This window comes from Buteo buteo, chromosome 22 (assembly GCF_964188355.1).
Source record: "Buteo buteo chromosome 22, bButBut1.hap1.1, whole genome shotgun sequence".
In the NCBI taxonomy this organism is placed as follows: Eukaryota; Metazoa; Chordata; class Aves; order Accipitriformes; family Accipitridae; genus Buteo; species Buteo buteo.
In genome coordinates, this window is record NC_134192.1 from 6,397,267 (window position 1) to 6,414,658 (window position 17,392).

The 17,392-nt window shown below is 38.8% G+C and overlaps 1 protein-coding gene across 5 annotated transcripts in view; it reads left to right on the plus strand.

Annotated features, from left to right (window-relative positions):
* Nucleotides 1-17,392, plus strand: part of TENM1 (teneurin transmembrane protein 1) — a 252,225-nt gene that overhangs the window by 188,102 nt on the left and 46,731 nt on the right. For 4 of the 5 annotated variants that reach the window (XM_075053993.1, XM_075053995.1, XM_075053997.1 and 1 more), the window contains 3 exons: nucleotides 2,150-2,399; nucleotides 3,289-3,309; nucleotides 7,430-7,662. In XM_075053993.1, coding sequence (XP_074910094.1) covers nucleotides 2,150-2,399; nucleotides 3,289-3,309; nucleotides 7,430-7,662 — 504 coding nt within the window. The remainder of the gene's footprint in view (nucleotides 1-2,149; nucleotides 2,400-3,288; nucleotides 3,310-7,429; nucleotides 7,663-17,392) is intronic. The other variant, XM_075053994.1, reaches the window with a different exon arrangement.

The following is a 17,392-nucleotide window of genomic DNA, read 5'->3' on the forward strand; positions in this document are numbered from 1 at the left end:
AATAAACTAAGTACAACAGAATAGTTGTGAAAATAGATGCAATTTTACAGAATTGCACTTCATAGCATAGTCTAAGCTGTGGAGGTACAAGTACTAACATGCAGAAACCATAGCAAGTAAAAACTGTGTTCTATTGCCAGATCTAAGTATCTTTAGAAAAAGAAAAAAAAAAGATGCCCGATTACAGCAGCATAGATGTGAAATAACATACATTGTTCTAATGTGGCTGTCACTGGAAACTCAAGCTTTTTAAATGTATATGGTTTTGCATCAGTGTGACTGTTAGGTTAACAAAGGATCATATCCTGTTCTCAGCTATACTAAACTGTTCTTTTCCCACTTTTTTTTCCCCCTCAAGTTTAGAGGTTTGATCACTTCTAATTCATGACATGAAGAGAGTTTAATGTTTTCTAACACAAAGGTTTTGGTCAGTTTGGAAGATCTTCAGAGCATTTCTCATAATCAAGAAGAGGACACATACCATAAATACTAGTTCCTGTGTAGAGTCCTTTTAAAGACACCTATATCTCTTGAATACAAATGAATGTGCTATTAACTGATTTTTCAGAGTATTCTTTGAATTAGATTTTTCTTCTGATGGGCAAGTGTATTGATTCTATTTTTATCTGGGGGAAGGAGGAGTAATTTTACAGAGACTTTATGCTTTAAGGCAATTTTAGCCCCAGTACAACACAGCACTGACTAAAATTAAAGCAGGAGCTCAAAAGCCTGAAATTAAGCACATGCTTACATTTATTGACAGCAAAACATATTCTCCAGAGCCCCAATTATTTACTAGCATATTTGTATAAGGCAGTTGAAAGATTACCTTTACATTGTTAATTTCAGACAAAGGGCAGCATCTTCATTTAGTAGTATTTTCATCCGGTGCATAAGGGAGGATATTGCCATCAATTTTACTGACATATTTCCAAGATGCTTTTTTTAAGCCAATGTTCAAACAAATGTATGTATTCTGTCCTCTATTGTTCAGAAATAAATTTGTAAAAAAAATTCCCTTCAAAATAGCTATGGCAACACTCAATTTCCAAGGCAAATTTTAGCTTCAGACTTACCCGAAAGCCACAAAAAAATAGTTTAACAAAAATTGGTAGAGACAGTACATAAATCCATTTGTCGTACTTTGGGAAAACTCAGATGTGTCTCAACACGTACTTCCTGCAGTGTCTAGAATTTTCCCAGTCTGAGAGTCCTCCAGAAAGTACATTCCCTTGTGATTATTCCTTTAATCATGCCACTTCTCTGATGAAGTACTGGACTTTCCAAGGGAAAGGATTTGGGGCTGTGGTCTAAAAGAATACCTATCTTCTATTCAGAAATAGCCAAAATCTCACAATAACATGTCATTTTAAAGGTACTTAACTATATTACCGCATTGTTATTTAAAATAAACACTACAGCTATCAGCTTGAGGAAAATACATCTTTGTACTGATTCTGGTATCATCAACCTAGTAATTGGGAAGACTTTCAACAATGTATGCTGCAGAGCAGTGCTAAAATACTGACCCATGGGAAAGTTGTTTTAAACTTTATGGCAGAACTTAATATAGTCTTGCTGGTAAGACATTCACTTGTGCCTCAGAATTACTCCTTGACTCTTAACTTGGCCTTGCTGCACTTGGCACCATTTTTATATACCATGAAGGACTTGCCTTTAAATTTGAATATTGATTTTGTACTGCCACTCAGTGCTCTTTTGTGAAAAATGCATGGTAGTCCTGCTATTAATCTCCTTTAATTAAATATTCAAACTGCCTAAGAAATTCCTCTGCTACCTAATAAAAATTTATGAATAAAATGAATATTAAAGTAGTAATCCCCAAGAAATCAGATAGCGCTGCAATTAACAGTCAATTTGTTAGAGCATTAACCAACCATGAGTTCTCCTCATGATGTTGGCTTTTAAAATAGCCACTAACCACTAATTGACAAAATGGTGATGGTGAAGCTTGGGACTGAACAAAATTGGAAGGGTTTAGTGGAACCTGGTGACAGTCTTTAAAAGATCTAATGTTTGTTGCTGTTTTGGTAATCTGGTTTTCTAGAGGACTGCGTAATCTAAAACAGCAGAATAGTTTAAATGCTATACATTTGCTTTTTTTTATCTCTGTTTTCTCCCCCCTCAGGAATTGTACACAAAGGCAATGGTGAAAACATGTTCATTTCCCAGCAGCCGCCAGTCATCTCAACTGTGATGGGCAATGGACACCAGAGGAGCGTCTCTTGCTCCAACTGCAACGGTCTTGCACTCAACAGCAAACTCTTTGCCCCGGTTGCTCTTGCTTCTGGGCCTGATGGGAGTGTGTATATTGGTGACTTCAATTTTGTCAGACGGATCTTTCCCTCTGGAAACTCAATTGGCATATTAGAATTAAGGTAAAAAGATAATTAGCTTTCTCAGACTAGTGTTCATTAGCCTGGCTGTGATATGCCTATGAAAATTACAGTTAGCCTTTTTTTCCTTGGGACTTAAAAAAGCAGCCACATTTAGTTGCCTTGTGAGCATATGTCTCATCAACTGTCAAACTCATCAGAAAACTTACTTTAAAGTCTCCAGTTAAAAAGGCCGTCTTAAGTGGTCTTTAGAACAGGTTTTGCTTAATGAATTTCTAGAAAGTGCAGGATTAATAGAGCTAATTTTTCTTCCTGCAAGATTTTTCATACATTTTCTCAAAAAGTTAAAATATTCCATGAAGTGTATTTTTGAAGAAAAACCCATAATTCAATAGCAAACATGCAGAGTATCATGTCAAGCCACAGCATTGTGGCTGAAGATAGACTAACCACATTTAGAATTAATACGGTGGAATTGCTCCTGGTCTGTAACGGAAGATGTGACTGAGTTTAAGCAGACAAGAGCAAACCCAGCATTGCAGTCTGACCTGTCGCAGGCTGGGCCTGTGCCACCGTTAACGACTCCCCTGTAATTATGACTCCGGCTTCCCCTTCCCTTTCAGGCCCAGAGGGGAAGGCAGGAAAGATTTTGGACACTGGTACACTAGATTTCTCTTACTTATACCCATGAATCTCCCACTAGCTAACATTGCTGGTGATGATGTGTGCTGATTGTTCAGAATTAACTTGGCAGTTTTCAGGCAGTGGAAAGGAAGCAGTTTGAGAGAAAGAAATAACACTAACAGGATAAGCAATGTTTTGTTATTGGGATACAGCTCTGTGAGCAGTCAGGCAAAGAATACAGTTTTGTTGAGGACTAACATTTCTTGTCTTTTTCTTTTTTTAAACCTGAACTGATCTGTCTTGCTAGGAATAGAGACACGAGACACAGGTAAGTAAAACACAGTAACAGTAATATATGAACCGTGTTCAAGGAAAGTCTTACAAAAGTCCTTTTAGAAGTCTGGATATAGAGAAACACTCTGAATTTAATAAATACAAATGTTAATCAAATTCACTTTTGTTTATAGTAAAGCATGTTTGATTTGTTCCCTCTGAAGGAATGAAGTCTCCCTCTAAAAATCAGTTTGCTGATCACAAGCAGAGATGGAGAGGTTTAAACCCAAAAGCTGGGAATGCATTTCATAGCTGTCATATTCATTCCACATGGTGTTTGAATGATCATAGATATAGCCAGCCAAGGATACTAGAGTTTTCGCAATAAAGAAATAATAAAAAAGGCTTTAGAGTCACACAAGAGGACTGCGCTTTAGCAGCTCTAGGATACTATGAACTTTAAAATCTGCCACAGTTGCTACCGAGGGTGCACAGCAGACCCCAGAACTGAGGATGCTGTGTCACAGCTCAGTCCTTGCTTCTCTAGCTAAAGCAAAAGCAAGTGGCTTCCCCCCTTTCCAGTTAGCATTTTAGCATTGCAATGTAGGGATTTCTTTAAAAGAATGAACATTGCTCATTAGGCCTCTGTGACAGACAGTGAAGGGATTGGTTATAACAGTCCAGCTGCAGAAATGATGTTGCATGCTAGAAAGAGATAGCAAGGCACTCTGTATCCTTAGAAACAAACTTCTTAGCATTTGAGTACTTAAACGAGGTAAATAAACCAGCACTAGTACAACCTACGCTGATAACTTCATGGCGTAGTAGGAAGCAGAGCGTGGACTGAACAAGTGTTTGCAGGATGAGAGTACTGGTTGGAATTACTTGCTTTAGCCACAAGAATGCTATTGAATACTATAGATTATTTGCCAGCCTACTTACAGATGATGTCACATCTCGTATATTTTACAATGAAAACTTAAAAAGAGTAATTCATAGTTGGTAAGTGCAAGGTTTGGTTTTTAGCTGAAAGATTGTTTCCATTTGCTTTAAACTGACCAGTATCCTTGTAAACTAAAGCAGCAAATTGAATTACTTACTCTGTAACACATTCAGAACATGAATCAGGTTTAAAATTCAGGGGTTTCTTTTCTAAAGTAGAATTTTTTTAATACTTGCTCACTAGTACTGCTTTCTTGAGATGAGCTTAAACCTTAATTAAATCAAGTTATGACAATACTCAAGTACCCCAGCCCTATTAATTACAACAGTAATTGCCTCTGTCAGTATTCTGTCCAAGTGAAATCTGTGGAAAATTGGAGGAAATCATGTGAAGTTAGTGTAGTCTTTGAAGTTACAGGGGAGTACTCTGCAGTCCCACTGTATGCCATTCTCTTGAGGCTGTAAAGGCCATAGTCATGGTGGAAATTTCTAGGATGCTCAAAGAAACACATGGAAGCAACAACTAAAAGCAGTCAGAGGCTCATAACAGTCCAAGCAGGAAAAGGCGTCAAAATCTAGTTCCTCAACATAAATTTTAATCTCCAAAAGAGCAGGGCAAAAGGGTTCATTTTACCAGGACAAGGAAAATACTGTGTAAAAATGGTTAGAGTTTGGACACCAGTAAACAGAGAAGGCCACTGATCTTATTTTTGACTATTTAAAAACAACTTATCCCATTTTTCTTGTCATTAAGATTTTAATAAGAAATAACAAAGCTGTTTAAGAACTGGTAAAAATGGAAACTAGGCTTTGAGGTTACAGTGAAAAATTTTACTACAGGACAGTAATAACCTGTTCTGGAAAGATTCATTGTAAAACCTAGTCTACTTGATATAGTTTTTAATAGGCTAATTTAAATAAACTCAGATTTAGATTTGATTAGAAATTTCTGCAAAGATAGCAAGTACTTTATTTTGTTCCATTTTTTACTAATACTCTTTAAACATTTTAGTATGCAAGGCTTTAAGCATAAACATCAAGAAATTTCTAACAGCAGGTCTATTAAATGTAATGACAAGGATGACGGAAAGTGTGTTTACAAGGAGAGTATATAATGACCCCTGGTTCTGTGCGGTTTCTGCATGATGAACAATATGTTTATTCAATGTGTAGAATTCTCCTTGCAACTTTTTCCACAGAGATATTTTATTAAAAAATCATCTTTTGGCTGGCCAGTATCTTCTGAGCTCACTCCAGAGAACACAAATGATTCTTAATGTTTTCAACAAACAAAATTTTATAATGCTGGTGATACATAATTTGGCATTAATTGCTTTTAGCTCATCCTCTTACTCATCTTTCAACCTACCAATATCCTCTCATTCCCTATGTTTCCTCAGACTGGGCTTCACATCTGTTCCCCAACTGTGGGAATATCTTTCCTTATATTTCCCCCTTCTGTCTTTTATAAACATTTGTGACCAAGGTCAGCTTTAAGCTAGTCCAGCTTGTAGCCCAATCCTCAGAGATGCTGAGTAGTTTCTGTCCCTTTTTGGATGGAGAATGAGAACCAAGAGAAATAGGCCCAAGCTCTATCGTATTTACTGTGGTACAGCATTAGCCTTATCACTTACAAATGGAAATAAGATTTCAGCTGATCATCTGTTAGAAGTTTATTACCAATATATACTCAGTGGATTCCTAAAAAAGATATTGGCAAGTATTTTTTACATTGTTTTGCAACATTGCTCAGTAAGGTAGAACTGTCTAATAGATGACTAGTAAAGCTTAATATCTGCCTCAGCCAAGCAAAAACTTAGAGGGTCCATCAACCTGAAATCAAGTCAGTAGGTTAAGTCAGTATTACCTCAGACACTACATGTCTGTCCTGGAGCCTCTGCCAGTTCTTCAGTTCTATTTTATTCTGGATTCTTCCTTTCCTGGTTTGTTGTGGCACGAAAACCAAGCCCTGCAGAAGGAGCTGTGTGCCGAGCGTTGTCAAACCCACCACAAACAGAACTGACAAAGCTGAGAGGACTAATTCATTTCCTAACTTTGTTGCAGCAATCTTAAGTGTTAGTTAATTGTACCAATGTCAGTAAAATGTCTCAAAAAAAAAAAGAATCTGACAATCTATTTAATCTGTGGAGCAGATAGGGAAGTCCCATACAGAGTTACAGGGGATGTGGGCAGGTCAGTGTCTAGCACAGTCGCCTATCAGAAACCTCATCCTCCCACCAGAGAAACACGGCAGTGATAAAAATACTGTCTGAGCTCCTAACGCTCTGCCAGGCATTGGCCACCCCTCTGCCTGTGCCTATCTCCCACCATTTCAGGAATCAACTGTGTGATTTAAAGGATCTACGCTTACCTGGACTTTTATTTTATTTTATAATCAGGGCTATACAGCAATCTCACCAGGCTCAGGACACCAGCTTGGTTTGCCATGTGCTTAGACAATTTCCTCAAACTGGAAATTAACTTCGCATTGAAAAAGAAACAAAAAGTCTTACTGGTTAATAAGATGCAGCCCAGTTCTCTGATTAGAATTTATGATCCTCACCATTTAATTAACATATGTAAATATTTTTTTTAAATAACATTTTATAATCTCAATAAGGCACTTCAGTGCATGAATTATGGTGCATTAATTCATGCCTAGTTGCACTGACACTACTTGGCCTTCTGCCTTGCTCTTGACAATACAGTCGGCATGAATTAAGGCACCATATTTCACACCTTCCTATTTCCTAAGGTTTAGAAACAGATAAAAATAACCAGGAGTGGGTATTTGTGCCCATATAGAACAGTCTGTGATTCACTTTGCTGCAACTCATAGATTTGTTTTCAGTGCCAAGAGTACTAGAAATTATCAGGTATAGAAAAATGACCTTGCTTTTGATAGTAATAATTATAACTAAGCTGAAGTCACTCCAGCTGGCTTTATACTGGGTAGCTTGGTACTGATGGACAGACTAACTCCACCAATACCGCTCTCTGCATAAGCTCACTGATACGTAGCTGGCTGGTCAGGCTCGGCAGCCAGTACTAGTTCCTTCCTTAGCAGCAGCGCCTGCATGAGCTACATTAAAGCTGGTCTCACTTATGCCTCTGTCATCTCCAGATCACTGAACAGATGTCTACAGATAAGTAGAATACAATTGTTATGCTGCCATGAACAGAGATTAAAAAGAAAAACAACTTAACTTTGATGCTCTTCTCTTCTGTTTTAGTACAAGCCCTGCACATAAATATTACTTGGCCATCGATCCAGTGTCAGAATCCCTTTACTTGTCAGATACTAACACCAGAAAAGTCTACAAAGCAAAGTCTCTCATTGAAACAAAGGATCTGGCAAAAAACGCAGACGTGGTGGCAGGAACAGGTGATCAGTGCCTTCCGTTTGACCAGAGTCACTGTGGAGATGGCGGAAAGGCATCCGAGGCCTCTCTCAACAGTCCAAGAGGTAAGAAAAGAGCATATCTGAAGTACTTGGTGTTGGCCATCTGTCTTTTCCTTCCGTTATTTAGAAATTCAGATGCAACTGGATGTACAAAAACAGGTCCAAGGTGATAATTTAACCAACTATAAGCAAGCCAAATCATTTCATAAAGCTCACTCATGTTTTTAATACAGCCAGTCCTTTATGAGGGAGCAGCAGGCTCCAGCTAGCATCCTCTGAAATACTCTTTCCTTGTGTGGCAACACTCCTCTTACTACCTTTCAATTGCAGGGTGGCAGCATGTAATTATATTTAACTTTTAAGCAAATACTATGATCACAAAGTCCATTTTTTAGATTTTATGCATTCAGGTGATTCTTGTAATGTTAATGGAGCTTACTCATACACGTCAAGTCAGGGCTGTTTAGGTCAGTCAGCAAAATCAAGTTTATTTGGAAGTCTAGTTTGTCCTTCCTTATTAAATGCACTTTGCAAAATATGAGTATCTCACCTACTGCACATGAAATAAGCATTTTGCTGCAGCCTTCCTGTCCAAATACATCCTGTATTGTCACAGGCAAAATGCGTGCGAAGCCTTGAATCCCCACCAGCGCCACAATTAATCCCCTTGCAGTGTGCGTTAGAACTGTGATAAAGTCTCTGGATTTGGTGCTCTAAAGCAGCTGATCACCCTCAACTCCCACTGAAATCCCTGGAACAAAGGGTATTCTGCAGCTCCTGTGGCACAGCCCTGCTGGGCTTTTAGCATGCTTCCCCCGTAGCATACCACTCTCTCCTAATGACTAGCTCTAAGGAAGGGGTTTGATTATTTTTTGTAAGCTAATAAAGGAAGGCCGTATATCAGTAGCAAATTAGAATGTATATCCAGGCAGAAACGTCTCTAAGACAAGCAAATAATCCTGTTCTAAGGCTTAGCAAGAGACACGTTGTAATTATAGAGTGACTTTAACATGTCTTTAATGATAGAAGGTAAGTGTGAGGTAAGTACAAATAAATGTTAATCTTCAGGCAGCTAATTAATGTAATGAATCAATTCTAAAAATAGTAGAAAACAAAGGGGTTCAGATCCTTTAGCAGGAAAATGATCGATGTTTTATTGCTGATTACAATTGATTATATCTAATTACAATACAATTAGTAGTTCCATCTTATTTTCTTATTGGGGTAGTATGTTGGTGTAAATTTTTAATATGCTATTTACTTTAAAAATACCCATGCATAGCTGGCTTCCTTAACAGAAGGTTCTAGTCATAAAGAAATTAAGAGGAATAAAAGTTCAATTCATGAGTTCAGGGGCAGCTAGCAAATACTAAAATAATAAACTGTTAGCAGACAATGGCTCATATATTGGCAAATTCAGGTTTTGGCTCCCAGCTGCTTTTGATTTATGCATCTACTTTAAATACATCAGTTCAAAATTGTCAGATTTGTTATGTTTTGGATTTTAATCTCAAGAACTATCGACTGCGGCATGCCCTTTTGTACAGGGCCTAGCAAAAAGCAGCATCAACCTGTAGTCACCAGCACAGTATGAACAATTAGCTGTGTATTATCATAATGACCTTATAAGTGCCTGTCCTTGTTTTCCCCTAAACTGTAGGAGGTTGAATAACCTTGGAAAGTAGTAGGAAGTACTTGCCTGGTACCCATAGATCTATTAGTTATTAAGAAACCTAAAAGTCTCACATACTTAATACAGTTTTAGAGATTCTTTGGGATCCCTTACTTTGCTTGTTCTTGGAATAATTGTCAAGTTAGATGATGTCACATTTCTCCTGAAATAACATTCAAACAGTATACCCAGAAATATTTTTTCTAGAAGGCACGAAACACTGACAAAAATTTTGGTGAGTCCACAGACTCACCAACATCTTATCCGTGTTTAAAAATACTTGAACACAAAGTAATATAACATTATGTAGTATTTGACCACAGAAATAAATTAATTTCTTCTAATTTCTCACCTCAGATTTTTACAGTGCAAAAAAGGTACCTGATAATGCAGATAAAGACAAATTAATTGCAAAGAGATTATTAAATATAATCACTTACATTACTCAATGACCAGAGAAGATTAGCATTTATTTTTTAAGCTAATACAGAAAAATTTTAGGGTTTTTTCCCCATTTACCTTCTTAGTTTTGTCTTGAGTATTCCTTTTTTTCCTCATTATAAATGAAAAATAAATTTACCTCTTACTTGTTAGAAAGGTAATATCTGAGAAAGAACTCCATTTAGTGGCCATCTGACCTTGGTTAGTTACAGCTCAGAAGTTGTATTCTCATTTTTGCTACCGGCTGCTTGTGACTCTGAATAAGGGCTTATCTATATGACTCAGTTTATCCATTTGCAAAATTGATAAGAAATATCTACTGTGTAACACTTGTGAAACTTAATCCTGTTTGGTAACATCCTCAGAAGTATGTTAATAAGTGGAAATTCAAATACTCTTTCTTTTCTGAAGGAAAGTTGCTTCAAATGCTGTTTTAACTTTTCTGAACTCATAACAATTTCTCTACTTCTGTGGGCATGCAGGTAGGTTTTGGGAGAGTCCTAGACTATAATTTAATGATTTAAATCTTTCATCAACTTTTATTTCTCATTATCTTTATTTGGCAAGACTGCCTTTGCCTAGTGATCAGGAACTAAATGCCAGACAGGAAAACATCATGAAGTCACACTAATCAATTATGATTTGATCTGCTTTCCACAGCTTTTATTTTGCAGGTAACAAACACGTGTAGCTTTGTTCAGTCTCTTCCCGCATCTCAGTGAAGGACTAGAGATGGGGCTTAGTGAACATTAATCTTGCACTATTGTATGTTGAGCTGACTTTGAAAGATGCTTTTAAGCATGCATGGGTGATGTAGTTGAAATTTGAACTTCAATATATTATTTTTACTGCAACTTTCTTTAATTCTGTAGAGATCTCAGACTAATGAGTCATGTAATAGATGACCAAGTACTTAAGCAGAATGTGAAATGATACAAGGTGGGGACATAAAATAAGATCTGTGACAAGCTGAACACATTTATTACACAAGAAGATATTGAAAATGAAGAAGTAACTACACAAGATATTAATCATTGACTGAATTCCAATCACTTGCACTTTACCAAGTAACAGATTTTAATTTTGGGGTGGGGAATTCTGTTTGGTGGATTTGGGGATTTTTTTGATAAAAAGTGTTTATGGCACATCTAGTCACCAACACTATTATGTAAACATTCTGGATTAGTACTTATAATAAGGCACTAAGGGCTGGTGTCCCAATTTTAATGAGATTAGTCATTGAGTATTGGAGCAGTAAGCAGCACTAAAATTAATAGAAATACCTGGGAGTTGTTCTACTTATCACTGCAAAGCCAATGCCTGGATGAAAGGCATTAAACACTTACCTACCCTGCCCTTCTGAAATCACTAGGCTTTAGACATGTAAATAGATTTGACTTTGCAAGCTTAAATTGACAGAAGCAGTGAGAGGCTGAGACGATCAAGTTACCACATTTTTGCTGAGCTACAGTGTCTCCCAGTCAGTATACTAAGAAAAGTGTCTTAGATTAACATCTGATTTCAATTACGTTGTATTTGTGACCAACTCAGAGCATTCACACAGGACAGCCCTGGTGGAAACATAAAACTAAGTAACTTTTGTGAAAATAGTAAGTCCCTCCAATGATGGAACTCAGCCTCAGAAGTGATTTACAACATTTGGAAGCCCAAACACTAAATCCAAAGATTTAAGCATCTAAGGTCCTGCAGTGTCTGCTTTTTGACTCTTGGGTCCAGACCAGACTCTAGAACTAGAAGATAGATGCACACACTGTGCAAGCTACGTGTACAGTCAATGCCTCAAGAAATTAAAAACTGCACAGAGTACAGAGTACTTGAATGCAGTGCAGTGACCTCAAAGTAAGTACGTACCAGGGAAATGTAGAGGATTGGAGTAAATTCTAAATCCCATGCATAACAATACCTTATACACAGCTGTAGCAAAGAACCTTTTTCACTCAGACCCATGGCCATGAACTAGCAACACAAATGAAAGCTTAAATTAAAAATCAGTTCTGCGGTGTAGTTTTATTCATTTTGCTTGAAATTACTAAGGAAACACTACTAAAAAAATCATGGTTTTGAAAACGTGTTCGCCCCAGTAGCTTCCATCCTGAAATAATCAGTCTTGTTGCTCACCATCTGCAGCAATACTTTCTAAAGTAAATAAAGCTGTAAGAACAACTGCTCAGATTAAACCTTTACATTTGTCAAATGACAGTAGCCCATTTAAGGCCTGCTCCTGCTCAGCTAAAAGATTCCTGTTACCTTCAATAGGATGCACACCAAACTCCTAATACAGCCTTTTGTGAAAACAAGACCCCCTCGTCACAGGTAATGATCAATACTATTTATTAAGCAATCTTTGCTATTCTATAAATTCCTAAGACCTTTTCAACCCTTCCATACAAATCAAAAAGGAGAGCAGAATGGGGTGAGATGTTTCATTAGCAATATATAACATAAGAAGTAGACAAACCAAGGTGATTTGCAGCCTTGAATCATTGTCCTGTATGCATCATAGAACAAGCAAAAAAGTCATCTCATGCCATTTTTGATTCAGCAAAATTATTCCTTATTTCCCTCTTCAGTAGCCTTAGCTACCTATGAATTCAGAAGTCTGGGAATCTTGTAGAACGTTTAAGGTAAACTTTTTGGACAGCAAGTTTTCCTAACTTTCATCCAACCTTCATCAGAACACATAAGTTATACACTTTTCTGCAAACCATTGTCAGCAGTATGACCCCAGTTGTCATGTCTCAGAGTGGAAGCAGGACATTTTCATTCACAGTCAGTAGTTAAAAATGCTGTTTGCTCCAGCTCTACTGTTATGCATCTAAAGAGAACAACACTCAAGTGCAAGTACTGAAGTCATGTTCCAGCTGACAAAGAACTACTGGATATTTTGCCGCTAGTAGTTAGACAGTAATGAAGTAAAGATGACAAAGATCACAAAGCAACAGACTGCAAATCACTTGAATCATATTTTGAGTGGTGTATTATGGTAACCTATAAATAACTAATTGCATAAAATTGCTTTAGTAGTTTCTAGATGGCAGCTTTAATTAAAAGCACTGGAGACATTTAGATGTTTAGAAATGGATGGCATGTAATTTGCCCTTTTACCAACCATAAAATGGTAATTAACCAATTTGATTCACTTCTTCCTATTAAAAGTTTTATGAGAGTCGCAAGTTCCTTCTAAATACAGTTTTTCTTCAGCAGAAGGTGACATTCTCTTTTATTGGTCCTCAACAGTAGTTTTAGGTTTTCTTTTACAAATTTTTCAGAAGATGAATTGGAAGTTTTCAATGTAAAATGCTCATTTGCAAAGTTTTTAGCTAAGCAAAAAGTAGAATTTCCAAAAGTGGGCAACAGATAGCTCTAGCTGATGTTTACTGATGTGTTTTAAAAGCATTTGTTCTCAGAAAGTGTCTCTTAGAATGCAAGTGCAGGCTATGATGGGGGGGCGGGGTAATTAAAGATCTTAACAGGGAATTTACTGTATTACTTTTAATCCATATTTTTAGCACTATAAGCTTAGCTCCATTAACATTGAAATGCCAAAATTTCTGGACTGAAAGATCCATATGTATAATAATCATACGTATTTTGAATGTATAGCTATGAGAACTACACAGAAAAGTGATCAGTTTGCTTTCAAAGTGTTATTTGCATTTGTAATCATGTACATACGTGCACTAAGGCAGATCTGTCAAGGGAACTAACCCTTTAATCAAAATTAGTCCTGAGAGCATATAAGATGAGAGGTTATAGTCAGCCTTCTGTGTTTATCATGGTTGTACCCAGCCCATGTACTAAGTACTATTTTGTGCAGAAAACAGTTATAAAGAGCAAAACTTTTTCTGCGCAGTCTTTCTAGTGGTGATACGTAGGAGCCATGTGCAATTGCATTAGCAGCCATTCATTTTTAATGTTAGTTAACAGAATTTAAATGGTACCGATTAAAAGTCCTCTGAGTGTTATAAATATTGTTTCAAGATGTCTGCACATAAATCTACTAGAGACAGATGTTCGTAAGAGCTACTGTTTTACATTCAGGTACAAAATCTAGTCCTACGTAAGACAGTCCCAGTGACTAAACATGACTAAAAGCAATCCTTCAGTACAAGCATGTTACTCAGAAAAAGAGATTGTGCTCAGCCCTGAGGTAAAGAACAAGAATAAATCCTTGCACAAGTTTATTTTGTCCTTACTCAGACATCAGTGTTTAATGACAAATCTCATATCCAAGCAAGGTTAAGTCTGTCATTTGTGCAATAGGTCACATTTGCGCACAAAGACAGCATCAGTTGGGCATACAGTTTAGTGCTACAGTTCCTTGAAAAACAGAACCAGACTGAGAGCCTAATACAAACTACATCTCATTCACTGTACACAGATACCTAAAAATGACCTTTTTTTACTCACTTATGGAGTGAGCAGTGTTCCTACTTGCATTCAGTGCAATTCATTACACTCAGCATGTGCATGTTTCCTCTCCGAGTTCCTCAGTGATTAAAGCACAATTGAAGTGCTGCGTGTGATTTGATTCTGCATTACACTGTACGTCAGAAAAGGATTAAAAATAAGCTCTTGGAGTACAGATTATGTGAAGCATCATGCAAGATGTGACAGGAGCGTTAATGAATCCAACTCTAATAGTGAATAAATTGGGACGGTTTAGCCACAAATCTGTATTTTGTTTTCCAATGGATGCCTTATGTAGGGTATTTGTCAACAAGACAAATGCATAAGTAATGTTTTTCAACTAGGTAAAGTCATGTTGGTTTAGTATACAGGAGTAAGCACTGGAAGCAGTAGTTCACTGTTGAATGCATGTACAGTGGTACTTGAAGAAACTGGCTTATTAGGAAGTACCAGGAATTTATTATCTTTAGTACAAATACTGAAGACATGGGCTTGTTTATGCCATCACACTGGCATATGTACTTTCCTTACAGGTAGGTTACCTTTCTGCAATGGCTGGAGAGCAAAATGTACACTATTAACATTAAAGGATCTTTGGTTTTCTTATATAGTCAGTGTTTGAAATCTATTCAGCAACACAGCTGAGTAGCTTTATTTCATTGCAGCATAATTTTTGATTTTTATATAATGGATGGTTTGCAGCCAACACAGCCATCTGTTCACAGGGAAATTGCGTAAAACAGAAGATGCACTTGCCCTAGTGATAGATCCCAGCCTTGTGTTATCCATGGCATGGATCCGATCCAGGGCTGCACTACCCAGGTGAGAGGCATAGCTCCTTGCTTACCAAGCACCCCTCTGCAAAGGCAGACTAAGGCACAGAACATGTGCTGTAGTTCCCACCCACATCAGGTTTCTCATTTGAGTCTGTGAACCACACTGGAAAGCAAATCAAATCCCATCTAATGTTGCTCCACAGTGCAACATCAGTAAGGTTAAAAACACACCCAACAATCATAGCTGCACGCACACCACAACAATCACATATGGTGGTCCTTGCTCCTCACACCTTCCCTGCCACAGCAGTCCAGCATGGCTTTTTCTTTTCAAAAGGAGTCTTGAAGAGACTCTCAAGAAAGTAGTAGGAGGCTGGGGCTGAAGAGACTTTTTTATCCAACTTTCACACATCCCTGAAGAAAAAACCCTAAAACAATTTCCTAGCAGCTTTTCCATTTACTAATAATCCCTTAGCATGCTTCAGCTTTACAGCATAAAGGTGATCAGAGCAGGACAGAGCCCAGGCAGGAGCCCCTGAGCATCCCAGCAAGAACAGCAGCAGGTGCCTCAGAGCCCAGCTCCACCTGCTCTGTGGCCCAAACTGCAGTAGCAGAGTCACCACAACCCTTCTCATTTTCTGAAGAGAAAATTTATCCCTGTACAAACTAAACTGCAGATCACAACTCAGGTCTTTGGGAACTGTTGTCATGAAAACCTCTGCAGACCTCTAGATGCACTGCAGAAGGTACAGTGTGGTTTGCTCTGTTGGCTTCTGCCACATGCATTCCCTCAGAATAACATTTGGAAAAACCTCATCAGCTTTATATATTAATTGTTTAGATGGTCATCAGTAAACAGGCTGGGTGTCTTTCTGCTATGGTTGTGGTTTTAGGGTAAATGTTTTAGCAGCTCAGTTGTATCAAAGGAGACTTTACAGCTTGCTTTGCACACCTAGCCTTTGTTTCTGAAGCTCCAGCCCTGCAGGCACCCCTAATTCTGGCCTTTTGCATGCACGGGTCTCTTCGGTGCAAAGTCTGTTTAGCATGCACGAGGGACAGAGGTGCCATCCCTTACCAAAAACTGGAACACAGAGGTCACCCCCCCAACACCAAAATAAACCCTTTGCTTCTCCGACGCACTCTTTACCTCAGCTCACCTTCAAACCTTCAGCCTTTCAGATTTCTAATCAGACTTCTCAGAAGCAGACGACAGCCATGAGCTTGCCAGTCATTCTGTAGTTTCCAAAAACACTGTTACTCTCTAATTAAAGAATAAAGATCCTCTGAAGGAGCCAGTACCAAGGAGGTATGGTCTGTGAGCTCACAGGCCCACAAGGAGTCAGGCCCTAAGATGTCCTGCTTTTCCTTTAGCCTTTTTATAACCTCCCAGATTCCCCCCAGCTGACCCATCCAGGCCCCCAGGTGATTTCAATCTCCCAGGTGACACCTGTCACTGAATTGGACATTTCGGTGATCAGCCGTTTCACATAACGAAGCGATGTAGCCTAACCCCGTACCCTGTGGCACTTCAGCAGTCCGTGGGCATTTTTTTGTCCTGGATGGAGAAGGTGACAGGATGGCAAATACCCCTCTTCTAACGGCCGTTCACAGCCAGATGAATATGCTTGAACTGACAATTTAAAGAATTCATTTCAACCGCCAACACTGTGCCCATAGATAGCCTGAAAGCTGGATGTAGTAGGAGCGCCAGCTGCTAAAGTTAACTGCGGTGGCCTTTGGATTTTTTTGGTGATGATACCCTCAGACCTTCGCAAGGTGCCCAAACGTCACCTGTGGCGAAGAGGCACCTCCGGACGGGAACGGAGCGGTGGGGGACGTGATGGCAGGCCCTGCCCGAATCCTGTCCCCCCGCGAGGCCTTCACAGCCTCCCTCAGGACCGCCCTCTCAGCCAGAGTAATGGCTGGAAACCCTCCGGCAGAGGAGGTCGGCCTGCTCTGGCAGAGGGGAACGTCGAGCCCTCGCTAACCTCCTGGCCGTGACAGGACAACCGGTGTGGGCGTTATTCCCGCTTTCTCTTAGAAAAGAAGTGGTCACGGGCAGTTTGTCTCGGGACCCTGCCACTCAGTGTTAACACCGTAAGAGAAAGCGTATTACACTCAAATGTGTATGTAACTCCAACTCAATCCCTAGGTATTTCCAACTGCCGGGTACAGGTTTATTTAGGCGCCTGGGGAGACCGTCCTCCCTTCTCCCAGCCCCGCGGAAGATGTGTGTTCCCCATTAGGGCCGCCTGGTCCTGCCCCTGCCCCCCAGACTGCTTACTCTCCCTTGCCCCCAGCTACAACTGCGCCTATATATTTAAAGAATTTGAATTAAGTGTAAGGAAATGGGGCTGGGAGGTGAAGGAGTTCAGTTTCGGGGTTTGTTTTTTTTTTTTAATGGCGTGTGGAATTGCTGTGTGAGATCCTAAACTGGCGTGCAGACAAGTGTTTTGTAAACTCAGAGTATAGG